The sequence below is a fragment of the Nyctereutes procyonoides genome, unplaced genomic scaffold, assembly GCF_905146905.1.
Source record: "Nyctereutes procyonoides isolate TBG_1078 unplaced genomic scaffold, NYPRO_anot_genome, whole genome shotgun sequence".
Classification (NCBI taxonomy): Eukaryota; Metazoa; Chordata; class Mammalia; order Carnivora; family Canidae; genus Nyctereutes; species Nyctereutes procyonoides.
The window spans coordinates 19630446-19653454 of record NW_026575030.1 but is presented as its reverse complement, the minus strand read 5'-3'; the positions used below and the strand labels follow the sequence as shown (position 1 = coordinate 19653454).

Here is a 23009-nt window from a genome sequence, read left to right as displayed (position 1 = left end):
TGGGCTTCATCGATTGAGTCACCCAGATGGCCCAAAATATCTCCATTTTAGAGATAAACAGAAAGAAGGATGGCATGACTTGTCCAAAGTTAGTTACATAACCAGTGAGTTGTGGAGCTGGCATTCAAATCAAGCTCTGATTCCACAGCCCACATTCTTCACATTATAGTACTCCACTGCCAAAGCCAACGAGAGCTATGCTGTGCAATACTGGAGGGAAATAAATGCAATCTTTGACATTGGACTAGAAAACCAGATAATCTAACCTTAGGTCAGAAAAGTGCCATTTTTATGTTTCCCTGGTAACTTTCAAATTCAAGCTCCTCAATAAAATCTCTTTTAAGTTTATGGGTACTTTCTTTTAATCGGTAATTAAAAAATGATTTTTTTTTTTAAGTTCCTTGAGGAACTGAGTAACTCACTAATTCATCTTATAGCATGGGAAGAAAAGGAACTGGATGGTAAAAAAACCACCGTGCCAGGAGCCAGGAGTCAAAGGTTCTAATCCTGGCTCTGTTTCTGTTTTGCAGTGTAACTCTGGTTAAGACATGGGGATCTCTGGGCTTGTTTTACTGCATGTAAATTAAGAGTATTCAATACAGAATTTTGGAAGGTAAATTGTTTACTTTGATACTTCAGAAAACAAAATTTTCTCATGAGTAAAGCCCCCAAATTGCCATCTTTGGAATTTAAATTCTTTTTTTTTTTTAGATTCATTCATTCATTCACGAGACAGAGAGAGAGAGAGAGAGAGAAGGGCAGAGACACAGGCAGAGGGAGAAGCAGGCTCCCTGCAGGGAGCTGGATGGGCAACTCTATCCGGGTCCTGGGATCACGACCCGAGCCGAAAGCAAGCGCCCAACTGCTGAGCCATCCAGGCGTCCCTGGAATTTAAATTCTATGTAGCAGGTTACCAGGTGTTTATTAGGGTCTCTTCTGCAAGCTTGCTTCCATCATTTTGGAAGAGCCCTGGGAAGACGTGGAATAGAAAAATAACCAGAAATGTGTAGTCACATTTAAGGGGCACTTTTATTTTTGCCAACTTAAAAAACATTAAGAACATTAAAAACATGGAGTATCTCATAAAATATTTGAAATATTGTAATTCCTGGGGATCCCTGGGTGGCTCAGCGGTTTGGCGCCTGCCTTTGGCCCAGGGCGCGATCCTGGAGTCCCGGGATTGGGTCTTGCGTTGGGTTCCCAGCATGGAGCCTGCTTCTCCCTCTGCCTTTCTCTCTCATGAATAAATAAATAAATAAATAAATCTTAAAAAAAAATATTGTTAATTCCCTGTCTATTGGACTAATGGGCTTTTTCCCTAATGAACACTGTTCCAGTGCTCGTTTCGGCAGCACATATACTGAACACTGTTCCATTTTTGTCCACCCCTCCCCTGTCCCACAACACCTCCCCACTTTTGGTTCCAAAAAGTTTTTTGTATGTCACTGAGATGATGGTAGGCTGATTTCCTTCCCAGAAAGTCATTTATTTCAGCTGTGATGGGAATGACTTGTTCTATGGGTCCGTTCTTACTTATTGTGTGACTCTAGGCAAGGGCCTTCATCTAAGTCTGTCTTTGTAAAGGGGCACTAACATAACATAGCTTACGTCCTAGTGCCTTACATAGTAGGGGCTGAGAAAAACAAGGCAGCATGCTATTTAGAAAGAACTTGGGTCAGAAAGACTTGGATACAAATACTAAGTACTGCTGCTTCCTAGCTAAGTGATCTTGGGCAAGTTATTTCGCTTAAGCCTTATTGTGGGGCTAGGAACTCTTACATTCTTAACTTTTAAAATTAAATGATAATATACTAAAGTGGTTGTCTACACAGTAGTACTGAGCAATTGGTACTTTTATTAATAGTTCTATACAATCTAGAAAGCTGTACTAAAGTATTTTCTTACAAAAATATCACTTAATAAGGACATCCAAAAGCAATGTAATACATATTGTAACAGATAAATGGAATCACCTGTTATTTTAGAACATGTAACCAGTTAAGTACTTCAAAATGGCTTATGCTGGGGCCTTGCTGTAGAGTGATCTGGGACTCTAGAGATCATTTCATAATAATTTTCTTCTCGTTGTTTTATCTTTGGTAACAACCTACTATAGTTATTGTTATAGCCATAATATGTATTTCAATGTGTTAACATACTCAATTCCAAACCCTACAGAAGAAAATTTGATTATGTTCCCCAATGGCCCGTGATGCTCCAAGTTGTTTCAAGAAAGTGTTAGCTTGTAAAATAGTATCTTCTCTCAGAATTCAAGACACATTTAACATATGGATTTTACAATAAAGTTTATTAGCTGTTCTCCTCTTTTTCATAAATGGAATGGATAATGTTGATAATCCTTTACAAACCAGTACTCATTTAAGAAACTCTAATGAGGAGGTTGTCAAAAACACATATTTAATCAACAATTCCAAAAAAGCAAAGGGAAGCCAAACAATATTATTAAAAGACCAGAGAAGATGATTTATGAAATCATATCTACCTTTCAAGAAAATTTCTTAAAATTCCTCACCATGAAGATCTGTGCAACTCTAGGACAGAGCAGCTACAAGAGGTGAAAGGCGTGCAGTCTGAGGGGAAAACAAACACACATGAGGCTTTTGCTTATTTGCCTATTAGTGAAAGGGGAAATGGAAAGAGAGGCAGAAGACCAAATCCAAATCCAATGACAAGAACAACAGTAATAAAAAAAACCCCAAACAAAACCAGGAACCATTTGAAAATTTTTGTAGAAAAGAGGAGAACACGCCTATACTTCTGTATGTAATCTAATTTCCCTAGAGGTTTCTTTCCACAACCACCATACCCCCATTTTCAGTTCACATGATTAAGGAAGATAAAGTCTAATCAATTAATATTTAATTTAAAAACCAAACAAAAAATTAAGAGTAGGTGGCAAAAGAAAAAAATATATTTTAAATATATATATATGTTTGTGTGTGTGTGCAACTATGTAAAGAAAATAATTCCCATAGTTACAGAGTTTAGTTAAAGAAAGTTTTATATATATTTATATATATATATATATATTTTATTATAACAAAATAGGCAGTTACTGTGGGTAAAATATTCATTAAAATCTGATCCCTAAGAATACATTTAAAGTTTTAGACTATGAATTGGACTCCTTTTCCATTGCCATAATGATTACTACATCACCATTGTAATGTCTGTTCTCTCTGTATTTATGTCTATGAAATTTTCTCAACCTTATGTGTAAAAGGTGAGCTCCCCTAGCACCTAAACATGGCCTCAATTCAGAAAATGTGATCATTATGTATGAACTTTTGTAAGACACTATAAATAGTCCTGCACAAGTAGATTAAAAACATTTATAACACTGCTATTCCTAGCAAATGTACTGAGAAAAAAACCCCTCAAACAGTAAGACATGAAGAACTCTTATGAAAAATGAATATCCCTTGTGAAATTATGAAAGTTAATGCAGAAATTAATTTTGAAATTAAAGAACATTTTTCTTATTTGTCTATAATGAAATATTTGCTTTGATAACACAAGTCAATTGAGAAAAGGACTTGAAAGTTAATATATTGGCCAAACCATGCTATTAAAGTTAAGCGTGCACTGTTGCTCAAAGTTTACTAAATCACTGATTAACACCACTTTTCTTTCATTTATACTGAAATTTGAAAAGAATGTATATAAAGCTTTTCTGAAAAATCTCTTAAAGTTACTTTCCCTTAAACATTAAGGAATTTTACCACAATTTCCCAGTCTCCCCAAATCCTTAATAGCTGGTCAGGCCATTCCATCTTCAGTTCTGAAAAATGGCCACAAACCAATAGTGACATAAAATAATACAGATGCTACAACCTGAAGGAGACGCTAGTAGTCAAAACTAAGCACAACTGTAGATCATGATGAGTGGGATACAATTCAACATGGAAGGAGTATTGCAGACAGACTCCAAAAGGAAAGGGCAAAGAAGTGTCAGAGAAAATGAGATTGTGGAAAAGAGAAACAGAAACATCAGTCCTCATAACTTTTCTTTTGCTGGAACCCAGATGTAAGGACCAGATTGTTCTTCTATGATCTGCTTCACTTGGTTATAAATGTCTTCCAGCGTATCTCCCTGTACAATAGCTGTAATAACAGAAACAAAATTAGAAACCTCTGCTGTCTATCTTTACCATGACAACTATTGGTGCAGTAGAAGCTAGGTCTTAGAACTAGTTACTCATCTAGCAGGAGACTGTTTACATACTGTTTGCTTAGTAATAACCACTCATTTCATTAATTTTCCTATTTGAAAAACATAAGAATTTTTATTTTAAATATTGATTAAAAAGTGAGATTTGGTGATTTTTACTTAGTATTATGTATTTGGGAGGTTACACACTAAAGTACCTAGGGGCAAACGGGCATCTGCCTGCCACTTTAAATGTTTCAGAAAAAAATGAAGTGTGGCAAAATGTTAACATTTTGGAAATATGGGAGATAAGTATATGAGAATTGCTGGCACTATTCTTTGAAGGTTCGAGAAGTCTCAATTATTAAAAAAAAAAAAAGCACATGGTTTATAACACCATGGCATTTGACGTACTTAGAAAAATAATTTAAAGGACAAAATGAATGAGAGATTATTTGGGCATTGCTACCCACTTGTTTCTTTTTAAACAAATATTTTAAAACAGATCAAAATGTATAAAACATAAGGAAAAAGTCAGTTTCACAGAAGAAAGCAAGTCTGATTCTATTTTTCTCCAGTCTAGTAGGTCTTAATCAACCACTTAAACACTAACTTTTAAGATTCCTCATCATCACTGCCTAGGTTAGATGAATTATTCTGAAAACCATAGTATTAATTACAGTAATTAATTACTGGTAGATGTGGTCATAGTTCAAAGTGCACTTTAATGGGTCAGTTCATATGGCTTCAAATCAAAATCCTGTCAGGGCACTGACACACTTGATGCCAACCTGTGAAATGTTCAGTAAATTCTTGTTCCAGTTTCATGGCTCTCTCAAACGTCTTTCTGGCTTGTTCTTCTGTTAGACGCTTATTCATTTCCCTACACAAATAAATTTAGAAATTAGCAATTAATATAATACTTTTTGGAAAGAAGATGACAAAGGAGACACATAAAACATAAAATCATGAAAAGTTGAGCTCTGCTGACAATATGTCATTAAAAATTAGATTCAGTCACCAAGTATATAGCTTTAAGCTTGGAATGACAGTTTCAACACATTTTTTGCATTGGCTCAAAGCAGCCAAAAAACTAAGTATTAATTTGGTATTTTTTACTTTGATGAAAATTTCATATTAAGATATAGCTTAGAGACCTATTTACCAATTTACGGATAACAAAGATAACACATGAACATATCAAACAACAACATGAGAAGGCAACTAGTAAGATATAGCCTGGTGAGAACTCTGTAGAAGAAATGACATGGTTTCTTTAACAAATAAATTGGAAAAAAAAAAAAAAGATGTGCAGGGAAAATCAATCGATAAATTAAAATAATTAAAAAACCAATTGTCACAAATAGCTCTTATCTGGAATTTGATTCAAACAAATTGAAAAAAAATAGTAAGCAAAACTTATGAGACAATCAGGAAAATTTGAATTGATGACATAAGAAATCATGTTAGTGTGATATCAGAGAGATATATTCTTTCTTTTATCTTTGAAGATTTTATTCATGAGACATACACAGAGAGGCAGCGACACAGGCAGAGGGAGAAGCAGGCACCCTGTGGGGAGCCGGATGCGGGACTCAATCCCGGGACCCATGGATCACGACCTGAACCCAAGGCAGATACTCAACCATTGAGCCACCCAGTCGTCCCCAGAGAGATGTTTTCTAATAACAGAATTCTTAATCTTTCAAAATATATACTGAAATTTATGGGTGAAATCATATACTGTCTGGGGTTTCAAAATAATCTGGTGTGGATGGGTAGGGAGGTAGGGGGATAGAGGAAACAAGATTATTTTATTTTTTAAAGATTTTATTTATTTATTCATAGACACAGAGAGGGGCAGAGACACAGGCAGAGGGAGAGGGAGCAGCAGGCTCCGTGCAGGGAGCCTGATGTGGGACTCGATCCCAGGTCTCCAGGATCACACCCCAGGCTGCAGGCGGCGCCAAACCACTGTGTCACCAGGGCTGCCTACAAGATTAGTTTATAGCTGATAATTGTTGCATCTGAAATTTAGAAAACCAAACTTTACCCACCTTGGTCTCCACAAGCTGCTCAAGAAAGGCATGAATGGCTGCCTGCTATGGGCTAAAGGTGGGGAGATTGCTACTATCAGGCTAACAGTTGAAATTAACCAAAATTAACCATTCAAATTAATCACAATTAGACACCCAAAGCTGTAAGCCTTCAACAGACTCCTGACCAAAGTAGTTACCTCTGACAGATTCTGTTAAGTTCGATTGTGTCTAGGGGGTGGAATCGATTCTTGGTGCTTCCATCTTCTCTCTAGCTCTACCACTGATTAATTTTCCTTGCAGTCTTTTCTTTAAAAAAATATTTTATTTATTTATTCATGAGACAGACAGAGAGAGAGAGAGAGAGAGAGGCAGAGACACAGGTAGAGGGAGAAGCAGAGAGAGCCCGACATGGGACTCGATCTGGGGTCTCCAGGATCAGGCCCTGGACTGAAGCACTAAACCGGTGAGCCACCGGGCTGCCCACTTTCCTTGCATTCTTGAATAAATCCAACTTGGTGGTTATATTTTACCTTATTTAAAAAAACTGTTGAACTCATTTTATTTGAATTTTGGTTAAGATTTTTGCATCTATATTCATCTTTTTTTTTTTAAGGTTTATTTATTTATTTTTTAAATTTTCTTTTATTTATTTATGATAGTCAGAGAGAGAGAGAGAGAGAGGCAGAGACACAGGCAGAGGGAGAAGCAGGCTCCATGCACCGGGAGCCTGACGTGGGATTCGATCCCAGGTCTCCAGGATCGTGCCCTGGGCCAAAGGCAGGCGCCAAACCGCTGCGCCACTCAGGGATCCCGCATCTATATTCATCTTAAGATTGGCTTACCATTTTCATTTCCTACATGGTCTCAGAGAGGTTTTGGTATTAAATTAATGTCCATAAAATTAGTTGAAGAATTTGTGTAAGAGTCATATTACTTAGCTTTGGTAGAATTCAATAAGTCCTGTTGGGCTAGTGTTTTATTTCTGGGAAGGTTTTTCATAAGAGAGTTTCAAGTTCTTTAATAGGAACAGGATTAGATTTTTATCTTATTTTTTTCCTTTTCTATCTTTTAGACTTTTTATTTTTTATTTTTTAATTCAAATTTTATTTTTTTAAAGATTTTATTTATTTATTCATGAGAGACACACACAGAGAGAGAAGGAGGCAGAGACACAGGCAGAGGGAGAAGCAGGCTCCCTGCAGGGAGCCCAACGTGGGACTTAATCCCGGGTCTCCAGGATCACACCTTGGGCTGAAGGCGGTGCTAAACCACTGGAGCCACCCGGGCTGCCCTCTTTTAGACTTTTTTAAAAAGTTTTTTAAGTATAACTTTCATTTTTTTTTTTTAAGTATAACTTTCAAACACAGAAAAATATCGTATATATACAGCTGTATGAATCTGAACCAACTTACACTTACCTGTGTACCATCTAGTACCTAGATCAAGATCTAGAACGTTATGCCAATATCCTAGAATCTGGGTGTGCTCTCTACCCTGTCAGAGTAACATCCCTTTGACTTCTATAAGCAATGATTAAATTGGAATCACAGGATATGTATAAAGGAATCCTAGACAATATATACTTCTAGGTTTGGAATTCTTTTTTCATTCAAATTATGTTTGTGCCGTTCTTCCATACTTTTGTGTGTAGTTAGAGATTGCTCATTCTCATTACTGTAGAATATTTTATTGTGTGTGTCGTAATTTATGTATTCACCGATGGACACGTGGATAGTGCTTTTGGTTATTTTGAATAGTACTTCTGTCAGCACTATAGTACATGTCTTTGGTGAATATATGTAAACATTTCTGTTTAGTAAGTATCTAGAAATAAGACTTCTGGATCTTTAGTTATGTGAATGTTCAGTTTTAAACTGTAAGCAGTTTACCAATGTGCATGTACCAATTTATACATCTATCTAGTACTATGAGTTTCAGTTGTTCCATGTCCTTGCTAACAACTGCTATTTTCTTTTTCACTTTAGCTAGTAAGCCACCCAGGCGTCCCATTTGTGTTAACCTTATTAAGGTCATTTGATGTGCAGTGATATTCCCATTTTCATCCCTGATGTTAATTATACATTTGGTACTTTCATTTCTTGATCTTTCTAATGGTTACAGTATTTTTTTTTTTAAAGATTTTATTTATTTATTAAAGAGAGAGCATGAACTGGGGTAGGAGCAGAGGGAAAAGCAGAGTCCTCGCTGAGCAGGGAGCCCAATGCAGGGCTTGATCCCAGCTAAGCAGACGCTTAACCAACTGGGCCACCCAGGCGCCCCAGTTTATAATATTTTTAAAGACATTTTTGATTTTATTGATCCTACCATGTTTGTTTTCTATTTCAATATATTTCTACTTTCTTTGCATTTCATTGACTAGTTTTTTTCTAGTTTCTCAAGACCTTAGATTGCTAACATTTATTTGACTTCCTATATTCTTTCCTAATATTTAAACCTGTGGCTTTTCCATCACCAAGGCTACTATATTCCAAATTCATTTACTTGACAATTCTGTTACCATTTATTTTTTTAAAGCTTATTTATTTATTCATGAGACACAGAGTGAGAGGCAGAGACATAGGCAGAGGGAGAAGAAGGCTCTCTGTGAGGAGCCCAAGGCGAAACTCGATCCCCAGACCTCCGAATCACACCCTTAGCTGAAGGTAGGTGCTCAAATGCTGTGCCACCTAGGCATCCCTCTGTTACCATTTAGTTCAAAACATTTATTAACTTATGTTGTGATTTCTTTTTTGACCCAACCAAAGTAAAATGCCTAATTTCAAAATATATATAGGGATTTTCTAGTGATCTTTTTATTATTGATTTCTATTTTAATTTTACCATGGTCAGAGAATATTTGTTTTCAATCACTGAATTTTGTGGCTTAGCACATAATTAGTTTTGGTAACTGTCCTATATGCTTTTGAAATTAATGTGTAAACTTTTGCAGATGTTGAATGCAGTATTTTTTTACGTATGTTAAGTTTTTTACTTTGTGTTGTTTTATGTACATACTGATTTTTTGTTTTCTTATTCTATTATTTCCTGACCTGTTAAGTTCTTCCATTAGGATTCTGGAATTATTTGTTTCCCATATAATTATCAATTTATGCTTAACATATTGTGAGACTGTATTATTAAGTACAGACAAATGTATAAATATACCTTCTTGATGGAGTGAACCATTTTTTTATTTTTATGAAATGTCTGTCTTAATCCGCAGTAATAATTTCTTGCCTTTAGATACACTTTGATGGTGATATAAACAAACTTACTTTTGGTTAATGTTTGTATGGTGTATCTTTTTTTCTAGTCTGTCATTTTTAGCTTTTCCATAGCCTAGTATTTAAGGTGTGCCTTATGAAAGCAATATATAGTTGATTGGCATCATATTCCAAAATATGGCACCTTGGCAATGGCAGGCATATGAAGGACTCTGACCTTCCCTGAAGTCAAAGATCCTCATGTGAGAGTGGCATCTCTCTACCTGGAGGAAACAAACATCCTTACCTTCACAAAGATGGAGGGACACCAAGAGGAATTTGAACAAACAGACCTTGCTAAATTTCCCTAGTTTGCTACTCTTAGCTTATATTCTTTGGTACTATCACATTTTCCCATGACTGCCCATTTGTCATCAAACCTAGTATATGCTCAGATTCTTTGGGTCATTTCCTTATGAATGCTCCCAGCTCATATAAAACTTGAATTCAATAGATTTGTATGTTAATCTGTCTTTTGTTATAGAGGTCTGAGTGAAAACCTAGAAGAGAGAAAAGAATTTTTTCCTCTCCTACAAAAACATCTAGTTATTTTTTTCCAACTATTCTGACAATCTTTGTCTTTTTTTAAAAATAAGATTTGAGAGAGAGAGAGAGAGAGAGAGAGAGGGAGAACACATGAGAGAGAGTGCGATGAGCAGAGCAGGGGCAGAGAGAGAAGTAGACTCCCTGCTGAGCAGGAAGCCGATACGGGACTTGATCCCAGGACTCTGGGATCATGACCTGAGCTGAAGGCAGATGCTTAGCCGACTGAGCCACCCAGGTGCTCCTCATCTTTGTCTTTTAATCAGACCATTTAGTCTAACATTTAGTTAACGAAATATCTGGATTCATTTAAACCATTTTACTATCTGTATCCATTTTATCCCATCTGTTCCATGCTTCTATTTGATCTTTATCTTCTTTTAGTTTTTATTTATATTAGATATTTGCCCTCTATTAGTAAGTAGTTATACATTATTTTATTCTTTTAGTGGTTACCCAGAGCTACACTGTCCCCATTCAGTAATTACAAGCCACATGTGACTAGACTTAAAATTCTATCACGTTACCTTACGTACTTTAATATATTGATACGGATAATGATAGCTAATACCCCAGAATACTTATTTAATCCTTACAATAACTACATGAAGTGAGTATAATATCTCCATTTTACAGATAAGGGAACTGATACGCAGGGAAGGTAAGTAAACTACCCAATCTAAAAAGTGACAGAAATTGGATTTATACTTAGAGGCTTGTGTCTTAGGCATTTACACTTACATGATATTTTCCATGGATTTGGGTTTAATAAAAATGGAGATTGGGTAAAGTTGTGCAATCTGTAATCTCTTTATGGCATTTCCAGACACATCGAGGATACAATGTTTGCCCTAAAATAGAGGAAATAAAGAAGAAAAACAAGTGAACCAAATATTTTCAATTTTATCAAAGGTACACTTCCTACAGGTACAAAATCTGGATTATGGTATGTTTGGATCCTGTTCACTTTAAGCAAACTTGTCATTTCTGTTAGCAAATTTCAGAGGGGAAATAAAGACAATGAATAATGGCTATGAATAATTAATTTCCATTTTCAAATATTACTTTTAAAAAGGAATGAAAATATAGTTACCTTACTACTAGCTTTCATAGACCAATCTCAAAATGGCAACAAATATGGGGTTCCAACTTTTATTTTACCAAGAAAAACAACTACCCTAAGCTACCTTCTTACCATTACCATAATTTCATAAAAGAATATACAATCAACAAGACAGTAAAAAGCCTAAAACGAAGGAGAATCTTTAAAATTAAATACATTTAAATTTATAAAACCTCACTACCACTAATTTTTTATTTTATTGGGGACTAGCAAAAACTTGAGCATACACTGGCAACTGGGAACCTCACTTCTGGATTTAAGATATTTTTCTGACATGCTTATATTCACTTACAAAGGCTGTTTGGATTTTTATCTTTATGAGGGGTGTTTCCATGTTAAATAGGGTAGTAACAGTAATCATAACTTACCAAATAAATTTTATTGTAACATTTTAAATCAGGTACTGCCTCATAATACATTTCTTAAAAAAGATTCATTTATTTAAGAGAATAAGAGCATGCATGAGCTGGGGGAAGGACAGAGGCATAGAGAGAGAGAATCCTCAAGTAGACTCCCTGCTCAGTGTGGAGCCTGATGCAGTGACTGATTGCAGGACCTTGAGATCATGACCTCAGCTGAAATCAAGAGCTGGACACTAAACCAAACGAGGCACCCAGGTACCCTTCATAATGCACTTTGTGATCCAAGGGCTTAGGTATACTTTAATGAACAATTTCAATTTAGTAGGAATAAATATATATAAATATTAATATATATTTATTTATTATTTTAGAGAGCAAGAGCAGGTGGGGAGAGGAAGAAGGAGCGAGAATCTCAAGCAGACTCCCCACTGAGCAGGGAGCTCAGGGTGGGGCTTAATCTCACAACCCCGAAATCATGATCTGAGCCAAAACCAAGAGTTAGATATTCAACCACCTGAGCCACCCACATGTCCCAGTAGGAATATTTAAAATAAAAAAATTATTAAGACTTCAAACACAGAGAAAATAATAGATACACACGAACCTACCACCTTTTATTACATATTAATATTTTACACGATCACATACAAATTTATAAAAATCCTACACTGAAACAATAACATTCTATCATGTTTGCTTTATTTTATTCCTCCCTATATATGTACAAAGTAGTTTGAGTAAATTGGAGACATAATACTTTTTCATCCCCTATTTCCTAAAAACAATGACATCTCTTACATAACCACAGTATAATTTCAGTTGGCCATGTAATGTCCTTTACTGCAAGAGAAAAGAAAATCCTTGGTTCAGGATCCAATCCAAGATCATACACTGCATTTAGTTGTATAATGTCTTGTTAGTCTATCAGGCTGGCACGGTTCTTTAGTCTATCTTTCATGATCTTGGTATTATTTTTTTTTCAAAGAATATGCCTCATATTCCCATCAGATGACATGTTATACATTTTGGCAGGAGTACCACAGAAGTGATGCCATAACTTTCAGATCAAGAGGCATATGGTATCTATTTGTCCCATTACTAGTGATATTAATTTTGATCACCTGTTTAATAAGGTTTTACCTACCATGCCTCTCTATTATAAAATTAGTATTTTCCCCTTTGTAACTAGTAAGTTTTTTTGGGGAGGGTATGTTGAGATGTAAATATCCTGTTTCTCATTAGATATTAATTCACTAACTGATTTTATTATCACACACTGAGAGTTCTTGCTTGAAACAGTTTTTACCACAGTGGTTGTCAATATCATCATTACCTCTACCTTTATTAGGAGATATTCTAATGTTAAGGCGAAGCTACTCTTCTATCTCATTTATTTATTCATGTGTATATGCAATGATACCATTATGGACTCTTGGATCCATATTTTACTCTTTATGTTATGATCAGTTATCATCATCATTTATTTTAACATTCAAGTTACCCAGAGTTGGCCGCTTGGGGGCTCCACAGAGTGGCTTCTGGGGTTTTACATATCCACACCATTCTGCGTGACATCCTTGTGCAGAGGCCATGCTAATCTCTATTTTCCAATTTCAGTATGTGTGCTGAGGTGAGCGGATTTTTGTTTTTTAAGGTTTTATTTATGTATGTATGTATATATGTATGTATGTATGTATTTATTTGAGAGAGAGAGAGAAGCAGGCTCCGCTGCTCAGCACAGACCCCAGTGCAGGGCTCAATCCCACAACCCTGAGATCATGACCCGAGCCAAAATCAAGAGTGGGACACCTGCTGAATGAGCCACCCCAGCGCCCCGTGAGCTTTACATCTGAATTTTACCTTCTGCCACCTTACTCTGTTTTTTTTTTTAAAACGTGTCTTTCATTTTATAGCAGTCTTTAATTTTATAATGAATTTATAAAATATTTTACAAAACAAATTTCATGATATTTTATGATAGGTTTTATATGGTTTACCAGGTATATTATAATTTGAAAATAGAACTAGTTTTACTTCTCCCAACTTTTATGCCTTTAATTGCTTTCCAACCTTAACAGCATTGACTAATGCCTCAAGTACAATGAATACCTTGAGTATTATGCTGACTAGCAGGAGATCATGCACATCCTTGCCTTGTTCCTCAATAATGGAATTGCCTCGTATTTTGCCTTGTATTTCTCCTATTAAGGATTTAAAACTAAGAATATCAGGCAGCCTGGGTGGCTCAGCGGTTTAGCGCCGCCTTCCACCCAGGGCGTGACCCTGGAGTCCCAGGATCGAGTCCCATATTGGGCTCCTTGCTTGGAGCCTGCTTCTCTCTCTGCCTGTGTCTCTGCCTCTCTCTGTGTTTGTCTCTCATGAATAAATAAATAAAATCTTAAAAAAAAATAAAACTAAGAATATCTATCCATCCATCCATCTTAATCTCTCTTCTTTTAAAAATATAATACAAATCTCTATATTTTGAGTTTTTCTCTGCCCCAGGAAAGGTAGTGATTCTACCAAAAGCGTTTTAGGAATCTATGAATATATGAATTTTCTCTTGAGATTTGTGGTAGATACATTAATTAATTTCCTAATTTTGAGCTGACCTTAAATTCCTTTAATCTCATTTGGTCACAGTGTATTATTTTTGCAGTGTAGCATGTTTCTATTTCCTAAAATATTTAACATTTTTGCATTAATATTTGTTATGTGATACTGGTCTATGATTTTTCCTGTTTCCAGCAGGCTTAGATATCAATATTATACTTGCTTCATAAAAAGAAAACTCATGAACAGTTTACAGAGCTTTAGAACAATCTAACCTTTGAGACCTGACAGACTTCTCCTATGAAGCCATCTGAGCCTGGTGCTCTTTGTGGGTAGTTCCTTGAAAACTTGCTGTTTCTTCTAAAGAAATCTTTCCATTTCTAATAGCACAATTTTGACAAACCACCTTTTTCTAAAAAATTATCCATCACAAACAAGTTCTAAAATTTATATAAAGATATACAAAGTAGTCTTTTAGGATTTCACAATTATTTCAATGATATGTCCCCTTGTTATTTCTTGTTTCTATTATTTGTGATTTTTCCTTTATTTTTTTATTTATTTATTTTTTAAATTTTTTATTTATTTATGATAGTCAGAGAGAGAGAGAGAGAGAGGCAGAGACATAGGCAGAGGGAGAAGCAGGCTCCATGCACCGGGAGCCTGATGTGGGATTCGATCCTGGGTCTCCAGGATCACGCCCTGGGCCAAAGGCAGGCGCTAAACCGCTGCGCCACCCAGGGATCCCTGATTTTTCCTTTAAAAAAATCAAGTCAGCTCATGGTTTATCTACTGTGTTAACTTTTTCTAGATCTTTTTTTTATTTTTTTACCTTAAATTCTTTTAAAAAACATTAATTATTTTTATTGCAAAAAGAATATATGTGAGTTGATAAATTTAAGTAGTTCAGCAAGGATATAAAGTTAAAAGTTGTAAGTTCTCTTTCCCCCCAAAGCACCAAGAGGATTATCAGTTTTTATTTTAAACAGCTTAAGGGGGATGCCTGGGTGGCTCAGTAGTTGAGCACCTGCTTTTGGCCCAGGGTGTGATCCTGGGGACCTGGGATTGAGTCTCATATTGGGCTCCCTGCATGGAGCCTGCTTCTCCCTCTGCCTGTGTCTCTGCCTCTCTGTGTCTCTCATGAATAAATAAAATCTTAAAAAAAAGTATATAATTTAAAATATTTTATATTTGAGAGTGTGAGCACAAGTGGGGGAGGGGCAGAGGGAGTAGCAAACTCCCTTTGGAGCAGGGAGCCTGGCATGGGGCACGATTCCAGGAACTCCAGATCATGACCTGAGCGGAAGGCAGACACTTAACTGACTGAGCGACCCAGGCATTCCTAGAATATACATTTGATAAGTTCTGATATGTATGTACCCTGGAATCATCATCAAAATCAAGACAATATATTAATCACCCTCAAAAGTTTCCTCATGCCTCTTTGCAACTTCTCCCTCTAGTCCTTTCCCAAGCAACTGCTGGTCTCTTTTTTGTTATCACAGATTATCTTTGTATGGACATATGCTTTCTTTTTTCTTGGGCAAATATCCAGAAGTGGATCATAAGCTAGGTGTATGTTTAAACTGTTTTTCTTATTTCTTATTTATTTATTTAGAAAGCATGTGCATGCAGGGGTTGGGGGGGTAGAGAAGGGGTGGAGGGAGATGGAGACAATTTTAAGCAGGCTCCACACCCAGTGCAAGCCCAACGCTGATGTCAGGTTCAATCTCATAACCATGAGGATCATGACCCGAGCTGAAATCAAGATTCGGACCTGTAACTGACCGAGCCACTGAGGCATCCTCAAACTGATTTTCAAAGTGGATGTATATTTCATATTCTCACCTTGTGGAGTATGAGGGTTACAAATGCTCCATGTCTCTGTCAAAACTTGGTAACAGTTAAAAATAATTTAGCCATTCTATTTTTTTTTTTAAAGATTTTATTTATTCATGACAGACATACACACACAGACAGAAGCCGAGACACAGGCAGAGGGAGAAGCAGGCTCCATGCAGGAGCCCGATATGGGACTTGATTCCGGGTCTCCAGGATCACACCCCGGGCCAAAGGCAGCACTAAACTGCTGAGCCACCGGGCTGCCCTAATTTAGCCATTCTGTGGGTGTGTGGTGGAACCTCATTATGGTTTTGATTTTTATTTCCTTAATGACTGATTATGCTGAATGTCTTTTTATGTGTTTATTGGCCATTGTCTTTAGAGAAATGGCTTTTTGAATACTTTGCCCATTTAAGTTGGGCTGTCTTTATTACTGTGTTGTAGGAGTTCTTTTTTTTTTTTTTTAAGATTTTATTTATTTATTCATGAGACACACACAGATTGAGGCAGAGACACAGGCAGAGGGAGAAGCAGGTTCCGTGCAGGGAGCCTGATGTGGGACTCAATCCTGGGTCTCCAGGATTAGGCCCTGAGCCAAAGTCAGACGCTCAACTGCTGAGCCACCCAGGCGTCCCATAAGAGTTCTTTACAATATTCTGGATACAAGTGTCATGAGATACATGATTTGAAAATATTTTCTCCTAGTATATGGCTTGTCTTTTTATTCTCTTAAAGAGTTTTTTTTTTCAAGAACAGAAGTTTTAATTTCAATGAAATCCAATTTGTTATTTTTTTCTTTTATGGATTGTGCTTTCAGTATATATTATCTTAGAAATCTTTGCCAAACCCAAAGTCTTGAGGATTTTTCTATGTTTTCTTCTACAAGGTTTATAGTTTTAGGCTTTACATTTATGATCTATTTTTAGTTAAAAAATTTAAAAAATATTTTATTTATTTATTCATGAGAGACACAGAGAGAGAGACACACAGGCAGAGGGAGAAGCAGGCTCCATGCAGGGAGCCCAACATGGGACTCGATCCCGGGACTCCAGGATCACGTCCTGGGCTGAAGGCAGCGCTCAACTGCTGAGCCACCCAGGCTGCCTTTTAGTTAATTTTTGTACATGATGTGAGGCATGGCTAGTCAATCATTCTAGTATCATTTACTGAAATGATTTATTGAAATCACTTTCTCTGAATTGCCTTTGCACTTTTGTCTACAGCTGTCCATATATATGCTGGTCTATTTAAGGATTCTCTAGTAGGTTCTGCTACTAGAGATTTTTGCATTTCCTATGAAATTAGAATTAGTATGTCATTTTTTATAAAAAGGCCTCAGATTTTGATTGGGGTTGTACTAAATTTAAAAGTTCAAATCAGAGGTAACTGACATCTGAATAATATTAAGGCTTAGAAACCACAAACATGTATTTCTCCATGTATTTAGGTCTTTAAATCAGATTTATTTCTAAGTATTTAATATGTTTTGATGCCACTATAAATAATGCTGTTTTTCAAAATGTCAACTTATGGTTGGTCTAAGTACATAGGAATACAATTGACTTTTGTATAATGAATGATACTACAATCCTTCATTCTTGCTAAAGTTATTAATTCTAGTAGTTTTCTTTTGGGTAGATTGTATCACATTTTTTACATAGACAATCATATCATCTGCAAATGAACACAATTATACTTTTTCCTTTCCAATCTGAAATTTTCTTTCTTTTTTTTTAATTTTTATTTATTTATGATAGAGAGAGAGAGAGAGAGAGAGAGAGAGAGAGAGAGAGAGGCAGAGACACAGGCAGAGGGAAAAGCAGGCTCCATGCACCAGAAGCCCAATGTGGGATTCGATCCCGGGTCTCCAGGATCGCGCCCTGGGCCAAAGGCAGGCGCCAAACCGCTGCGCCACCCAGGGATCCCTGAAATTTTCTTTCTTCTTGACTTACTGCATGGCTAGGGCCTCTAGTATATAGTATAATGCTAAAAACAAGTGGTAAAAATGGATATTCTTGACATGTTTCTGATGGGTGTTTGATTTTGTTGAATGCTTTTCTTGAACTACGGAGATGACTGTATGATTTTCCTTTTTTAGTTTAATATGGTGAGTTACACTAACTGATTTTCTAATGTTTAAATTTACCTTACACTCACTGCATAAGCCCTACCTGGTCATGGCATATTATCTTTTTAATATATTGTTAAAATTCAATTTGCTAAATTTTTTTAGAATTTCTGCATCTGTGTTTTCAGGTTTTGAAATTTAGGTAATGTTGGACTCAAGAGACTGAATTGGGAAGTATTCCTTCTTTTTAAATTTTATGGTAGAAAAATGGTATTAGTTCTTCCTTAAGTGTTTGGTGGAATTTATTAGTGAAGCCATCTGGGCCTGGAGATTTTTTTGTGTGTGATTTTTAAATGTAAATGAAATCAATCTTTTTTAGTAGACAGGTCTATTCAAGTGGTCTGCTTCTTTTTATGTGAGCTTATGTAGTTTCTTTCAAGGATATTATCCATTACATCTGAATTGTTGAACTTTGTGGTATAAAGTTGCTAATATTCTCTGATTTTTCTCTTAATATTTATATATTCTATCATCTCTCTCATTCCTTATATTGGTAATTTGCTGTCTCTTCTTTTTTTCCTGATCAGTCTGGTTAAAGGTTTATCAATTATTTTGATCTCAACCAGTTTTTGGTTTCATTATTTATGTTTTTCTGATTTTTATTATATCTTCCGTCTGCTTATTACATAGCTTCTGTTTTTATTTACAGTATGTCTTCCATTTCTCTCTTTCTAGCCTTTTACACTTGGCATTTATTCTTATTCAATTTTGTTTGGAAAAGTTTTTAAGGCTATGAATTTTCCTTTGATTACTGTCTTAAGAGTCTCATGCTCTACCAACTGAGCTAGCTGGGTGCCCTTGATTACTGTTTTAAATGTATCCTGTGGATTCTGATATGTATTTTCATTAAGAAAATCTATAATTTCATTTTATATTTTCTTTCACATAAGAGTTAATAGGTAGCTTTAAAATTTTTAGTTTGCTATGCCTGTTGTTTTTTTTTTTAAAGATTTTATTTATTCATGAGAATACACAGAGAGGCGAGAGAGAGGCAGAGACACAGGCAGAGGGAGAAGCAAGCTTCATGCAGGGAGCCTGATGTGGGACTCGATCCCGGGTCTCCAGGATCACACCCTGGGCTGCAGGCAGCGCTAAACCGCTGAGCCACCAGGGCTGCCCGGCCTTACTGTTTTTGATTTTCGAATCATTTATAATATTTCTAACTTTGTGGAACTTTCTAATATTTTCTTCTCTACATGGTCTGCATAAGAAATAGCTTGCTGTGGGGCGTCTGGGTGGCTCAGTCAGTTAAGCAACTGCCTTCAGCTCAGGTCATGATCTCGAGGTCCTGGGACAAAGCCCCACATTGGTCTCCCTGCTAGGAGGGAGACTGCTTCTCCGTCTCCCTCTGCCACTAATCCTGCTTGTTCTCTGTGTCAAAAAACAAAACAAAACACAATAAACAAAAAAAAAACCTTAAAGAAAAAAAAATAGCTTGCTGTGATTTGTTTACTTTTCCATTTGTCAGTAATTTGAAGTTTGAACATTATCTTTCAGGTAGGGTGAAGATTGGTTTTTACATTTTTAAAAAATTTAAAAGAGACACGACGTTATAAATAAAGCTAAAGCTACAAATTCCTTCCCTCACCTCCCAAAGAAAAACCACTGAAAAATGGTTTTGTATACTTCAGAAGTAGATGTGTATCATTCCCATGCATGTTTTTATGTTACTAAATATGTATCCATAAACTGTATAGCCTGTTGTTATTTTAGTTTATATAAATAGTATCATACTGTATATCTTCTTTGCAACTTTATTCATTCACCATTGTATTCTGAGATTTATTAATGTAGGTATGTTGCACCAGTGAAGTTTATGTACTTCAGCTGCTATACGGCACACTGCATGAATAAGTAACAATTATCATTCTCCTTTGTTGATTCCAATTTTTTACTATTATAAAGAACTACTATGAACATCTTTATACATGTTCATCTTGAGTAAATTTCTACTTAGATACCAAGAAAGCAAATTTTTGAGGAGTGTCTGAGTGGTATAATCTGTTAAACATCTGACTCTTGGTTTCGGCTCAGGTTGGTTGTGAAGATCCAGCCCTGAGTTAGCAGCCACAGTCACCATGGAGTCTGCTTGAGTTTTCTTTCTCCCTTTCCCTCTGCCCCTTCTGCTCATGCTTTCTCTTTCTCCCTAAAATAAACAAATAAATCTTTAAAAAAAAAAAAGAAAGTTTCTGACTCATAGGGTTTGAGCATTTATTAGATACTGCCAAAGTCTTTTTTTTTTTTTTAAATTTTTTTTTTTTTTTAATTTATGATAGTTACACACACACAGAGAGAGAGAGGCAGAGACATAGGCAGAGGGAGAAGCAGGCTCCATGCACCGGGAGCCCGACGTGGGACTCGATCCCGGGTCTCCAGGATCGCGCCCTGGGCCAAAGGCAGGCGCCAAACCGCTGCGCCACCCAGGGATCCCCTGCCAAAGTCTTAAAAGAAGTTTTACTAATTTATATCCCCACTAATAATACCTAAGTTTCCTATTTTCCCAAATTCTTGGCATCACTGGACATTTCCATTTTTTCAATTTTTAAAACTTATCAGAGCTAATTAAACCTCTTATATAAAGAAGTATTTATAGATGGAAACTGAGATGCTGAATTACTGCTTTATGTTTTATAGGTATTCCATTACTGAGTGTTAAACTACTAGTTTTAAAGGTATAAAAATTTTAAAAAAGATTTTATTTATTTATTTATTCATGATAGACACGCAGAGAGAGAGGCAGAGACACAGACACAGGGAGAAGCACGCCCCCAGCAAGGAGCCCGATGTGGGACTCAATCCCAACCCCAGGATCACGCCCTGAGCCAACAGCAGATGCTCAAATACTGAGCCACCCAGGCGTCCCAGTATAAAATAATTTTTTTTATGTTTATTTTCTAGGCCCAAAGAATAATTTAACCATAGCAGTGTGCCTGGAGTACAATGCTTTGGCTTTACCATAAAACTGCTTTAACCCAATGTTAATATCATCAGACTACTCTGAAGGATTTTTCAGAAAATCTGTTGCTGTTACAGTGCTGCTGAGTATTTTTTACACTGTTGTTAATTAAGTGTGACTATCCAGGAGGAATTTTTGTGTAGTCTCAGGACAGGATCAACTACATGTATCTTGAACATCTGGTTCATTTTTATTAATGAACACTGTTGGTCTTAGCTCTTTAATTATGCTAGATGTTGGAAAGCTATTGCTAAATACAAGGTCTATATCTAGCAAATGTATAGGCCTTAAAATAATAACCTCGCTTCTTAAATTCATGTTACCATTTCTGTTCTCATTTTCTTTGTTAATCTTTATCTGCTTTATTTTTTTCTGAGGGGAGGTGGTAAGGGCAGAGGGAGAGAATCTTAAGCAGGCTCCATGCCCAGTGTTGAGCCTGATATGGTGCTTGATCTCACGAGCCTAAGATCATGACGTGAGCTGAAATCAAGAGTCAGATGCTCTGAGCCACCCAAGTACCCCTGGATCTACTTTATTTTGTATGCATTTTTCTAAGCCACCACAATTAAATATTCAGTTGAATAAATTCATTACCCTAAGTAAAATGATCAATGCTATAACATTTATATTTAAAAAAATGAATTAAAAGTTTCTATGCCATCATTCTTTTATACTGTCAAAAACATATCTGATTAGAAAATATATTCTGAAAAAAAAAAAGAAAATATATTCTGGGATCACTTTGGTGGTTTTTTTTTTTTTTTTTTTTTTAAGTTTTTATGTTTAGTAATTTCTACACGCAACATGGGACTCAAACTTAACAGCTTGGAGATCAGGAGTCGCAAGCTTTACCAAATGAGGCAGTAAGGCACCCCTGGTGCTTACCTTTTCTGCTACTTCCCGCACAGACTGAACACTTGTTCCATACAGATGGTTGTTATACTGGCCAGCTTCAATAAATTTATGTTCCTGAATATCTTTTTCCATCTGCTCTCTTGAAGTCACAAAATGATAATCTCTTCCATCTACCTCATAGTCTCGCTTTGGTCTAGTTGTATCTTTAATAGAAAATAACTTGAGGATGTGTTTAGTATTAAAAAACACAACAAATCCATTCTCTGCTTCAATAATTGTCTTGTAAAGTTCAACACAATGGGAATTGATACTTAAAAGCAAAATATGGAGGAATTAACTGTTAACTTAGCATAAAATCATTAAAGAAATGGTATTGTTTCTTTTTACCATACATGGTGACAAAATATTAAAAGAAATAATTAAGAATTTTTATGTGGTTTACTCACGAGGAACACATGATCCAAATTTGTCAGGAAATTCTGAGATCAAGTCATCATTTATCCTGTCTTTCATAGGTCCCAATATGATCACTGGTCGAGTATAATTAACTATAAAGATAAACTGCATGTTAAAAGGAGTAAACACTCAACAAACAACAATGTACTTTAGACTAGAGAACAAAAGTATCCTTAGATATTATAAAAAAATGTTTTTCTTTCTCCACCAATGATGCCTAACTTGCTAGTTTATAAACCTTTACGGAGGTCTTTTTTTTTTTTTTTTAAAGATTTTATTTATTCATGAGACACACACAGGAGACAGAGCCAGAGACACAGGCAGAGGGAGAAGCAGGCTCCATGCAGGGATCCTGATGTGGGACTTGATCCTGGGACTCCAGGATCACGCCCTGAGCTGAAGTCAGACGCTCAATCGCTAAGCCACCCAGGTGTTCCCCTTTACTAAGATCTTAAACTTAAGTCAATCTCCTATTGGAAGTCACACACCTGATAATTCAATCAAGTTAAATTCAGAATTTTAGCAGATAGTGTTTCTATACATTGCTAATATCTCATTACAAATGAGAAAACAGTTTAGTGTTTACTGATCCTTTTTGAAGTAGAAATTGTTAGGAAGGAGATCAAAGAAGGGGGGAAAAGTGGGTTACACTTTACACTGGATTGTAAGGAATCATGCTAGAAGCAGGGAGATTGACAGTATGAATCAGAATTAACAT

General features: G+C 36.0%; 1 protein-coding gene across 10 annotated transcripts in view; it reads right to left on the bottom strand.

Moving 5' to 3' along the window:
- Positions 1-2289: 2289 nt before the first annotated feature.
- DLG1 (discs large MAGUK scaffold protein 1) overlaps positions 2290-23009 on the bottom strand; it is a 223395-nt gene continuing 202675 nt past the window's right edge. For all 10 annotated transcript variants that reach the window (XM_055315868.1, XM_055315866.1, XM_055315872.1 and 7 more), the window contains 5 exons: positions 22282-22383; positions 21866-22038; positions 10758-10867; positions 4963-5054; positions 2290-4125 (listed from right to left, as the gene is read on the bottom strand). In XM_055315868.1, the coding sequence (XP_055171843.1) occupies positions 4019-4125; positions 4963-5054; positions 10758-10867; positions 21866-22038; positions 22282-22383 (584 nt within the window). In that variant the 3' untranslated portion in view covers positions 2290-4018. The remainder of the gene's footprint in view (positions 4126-4962; positions 5055-10757; positions 10868-21865; positions 22039-22281; positions 22384-23009) is intronic.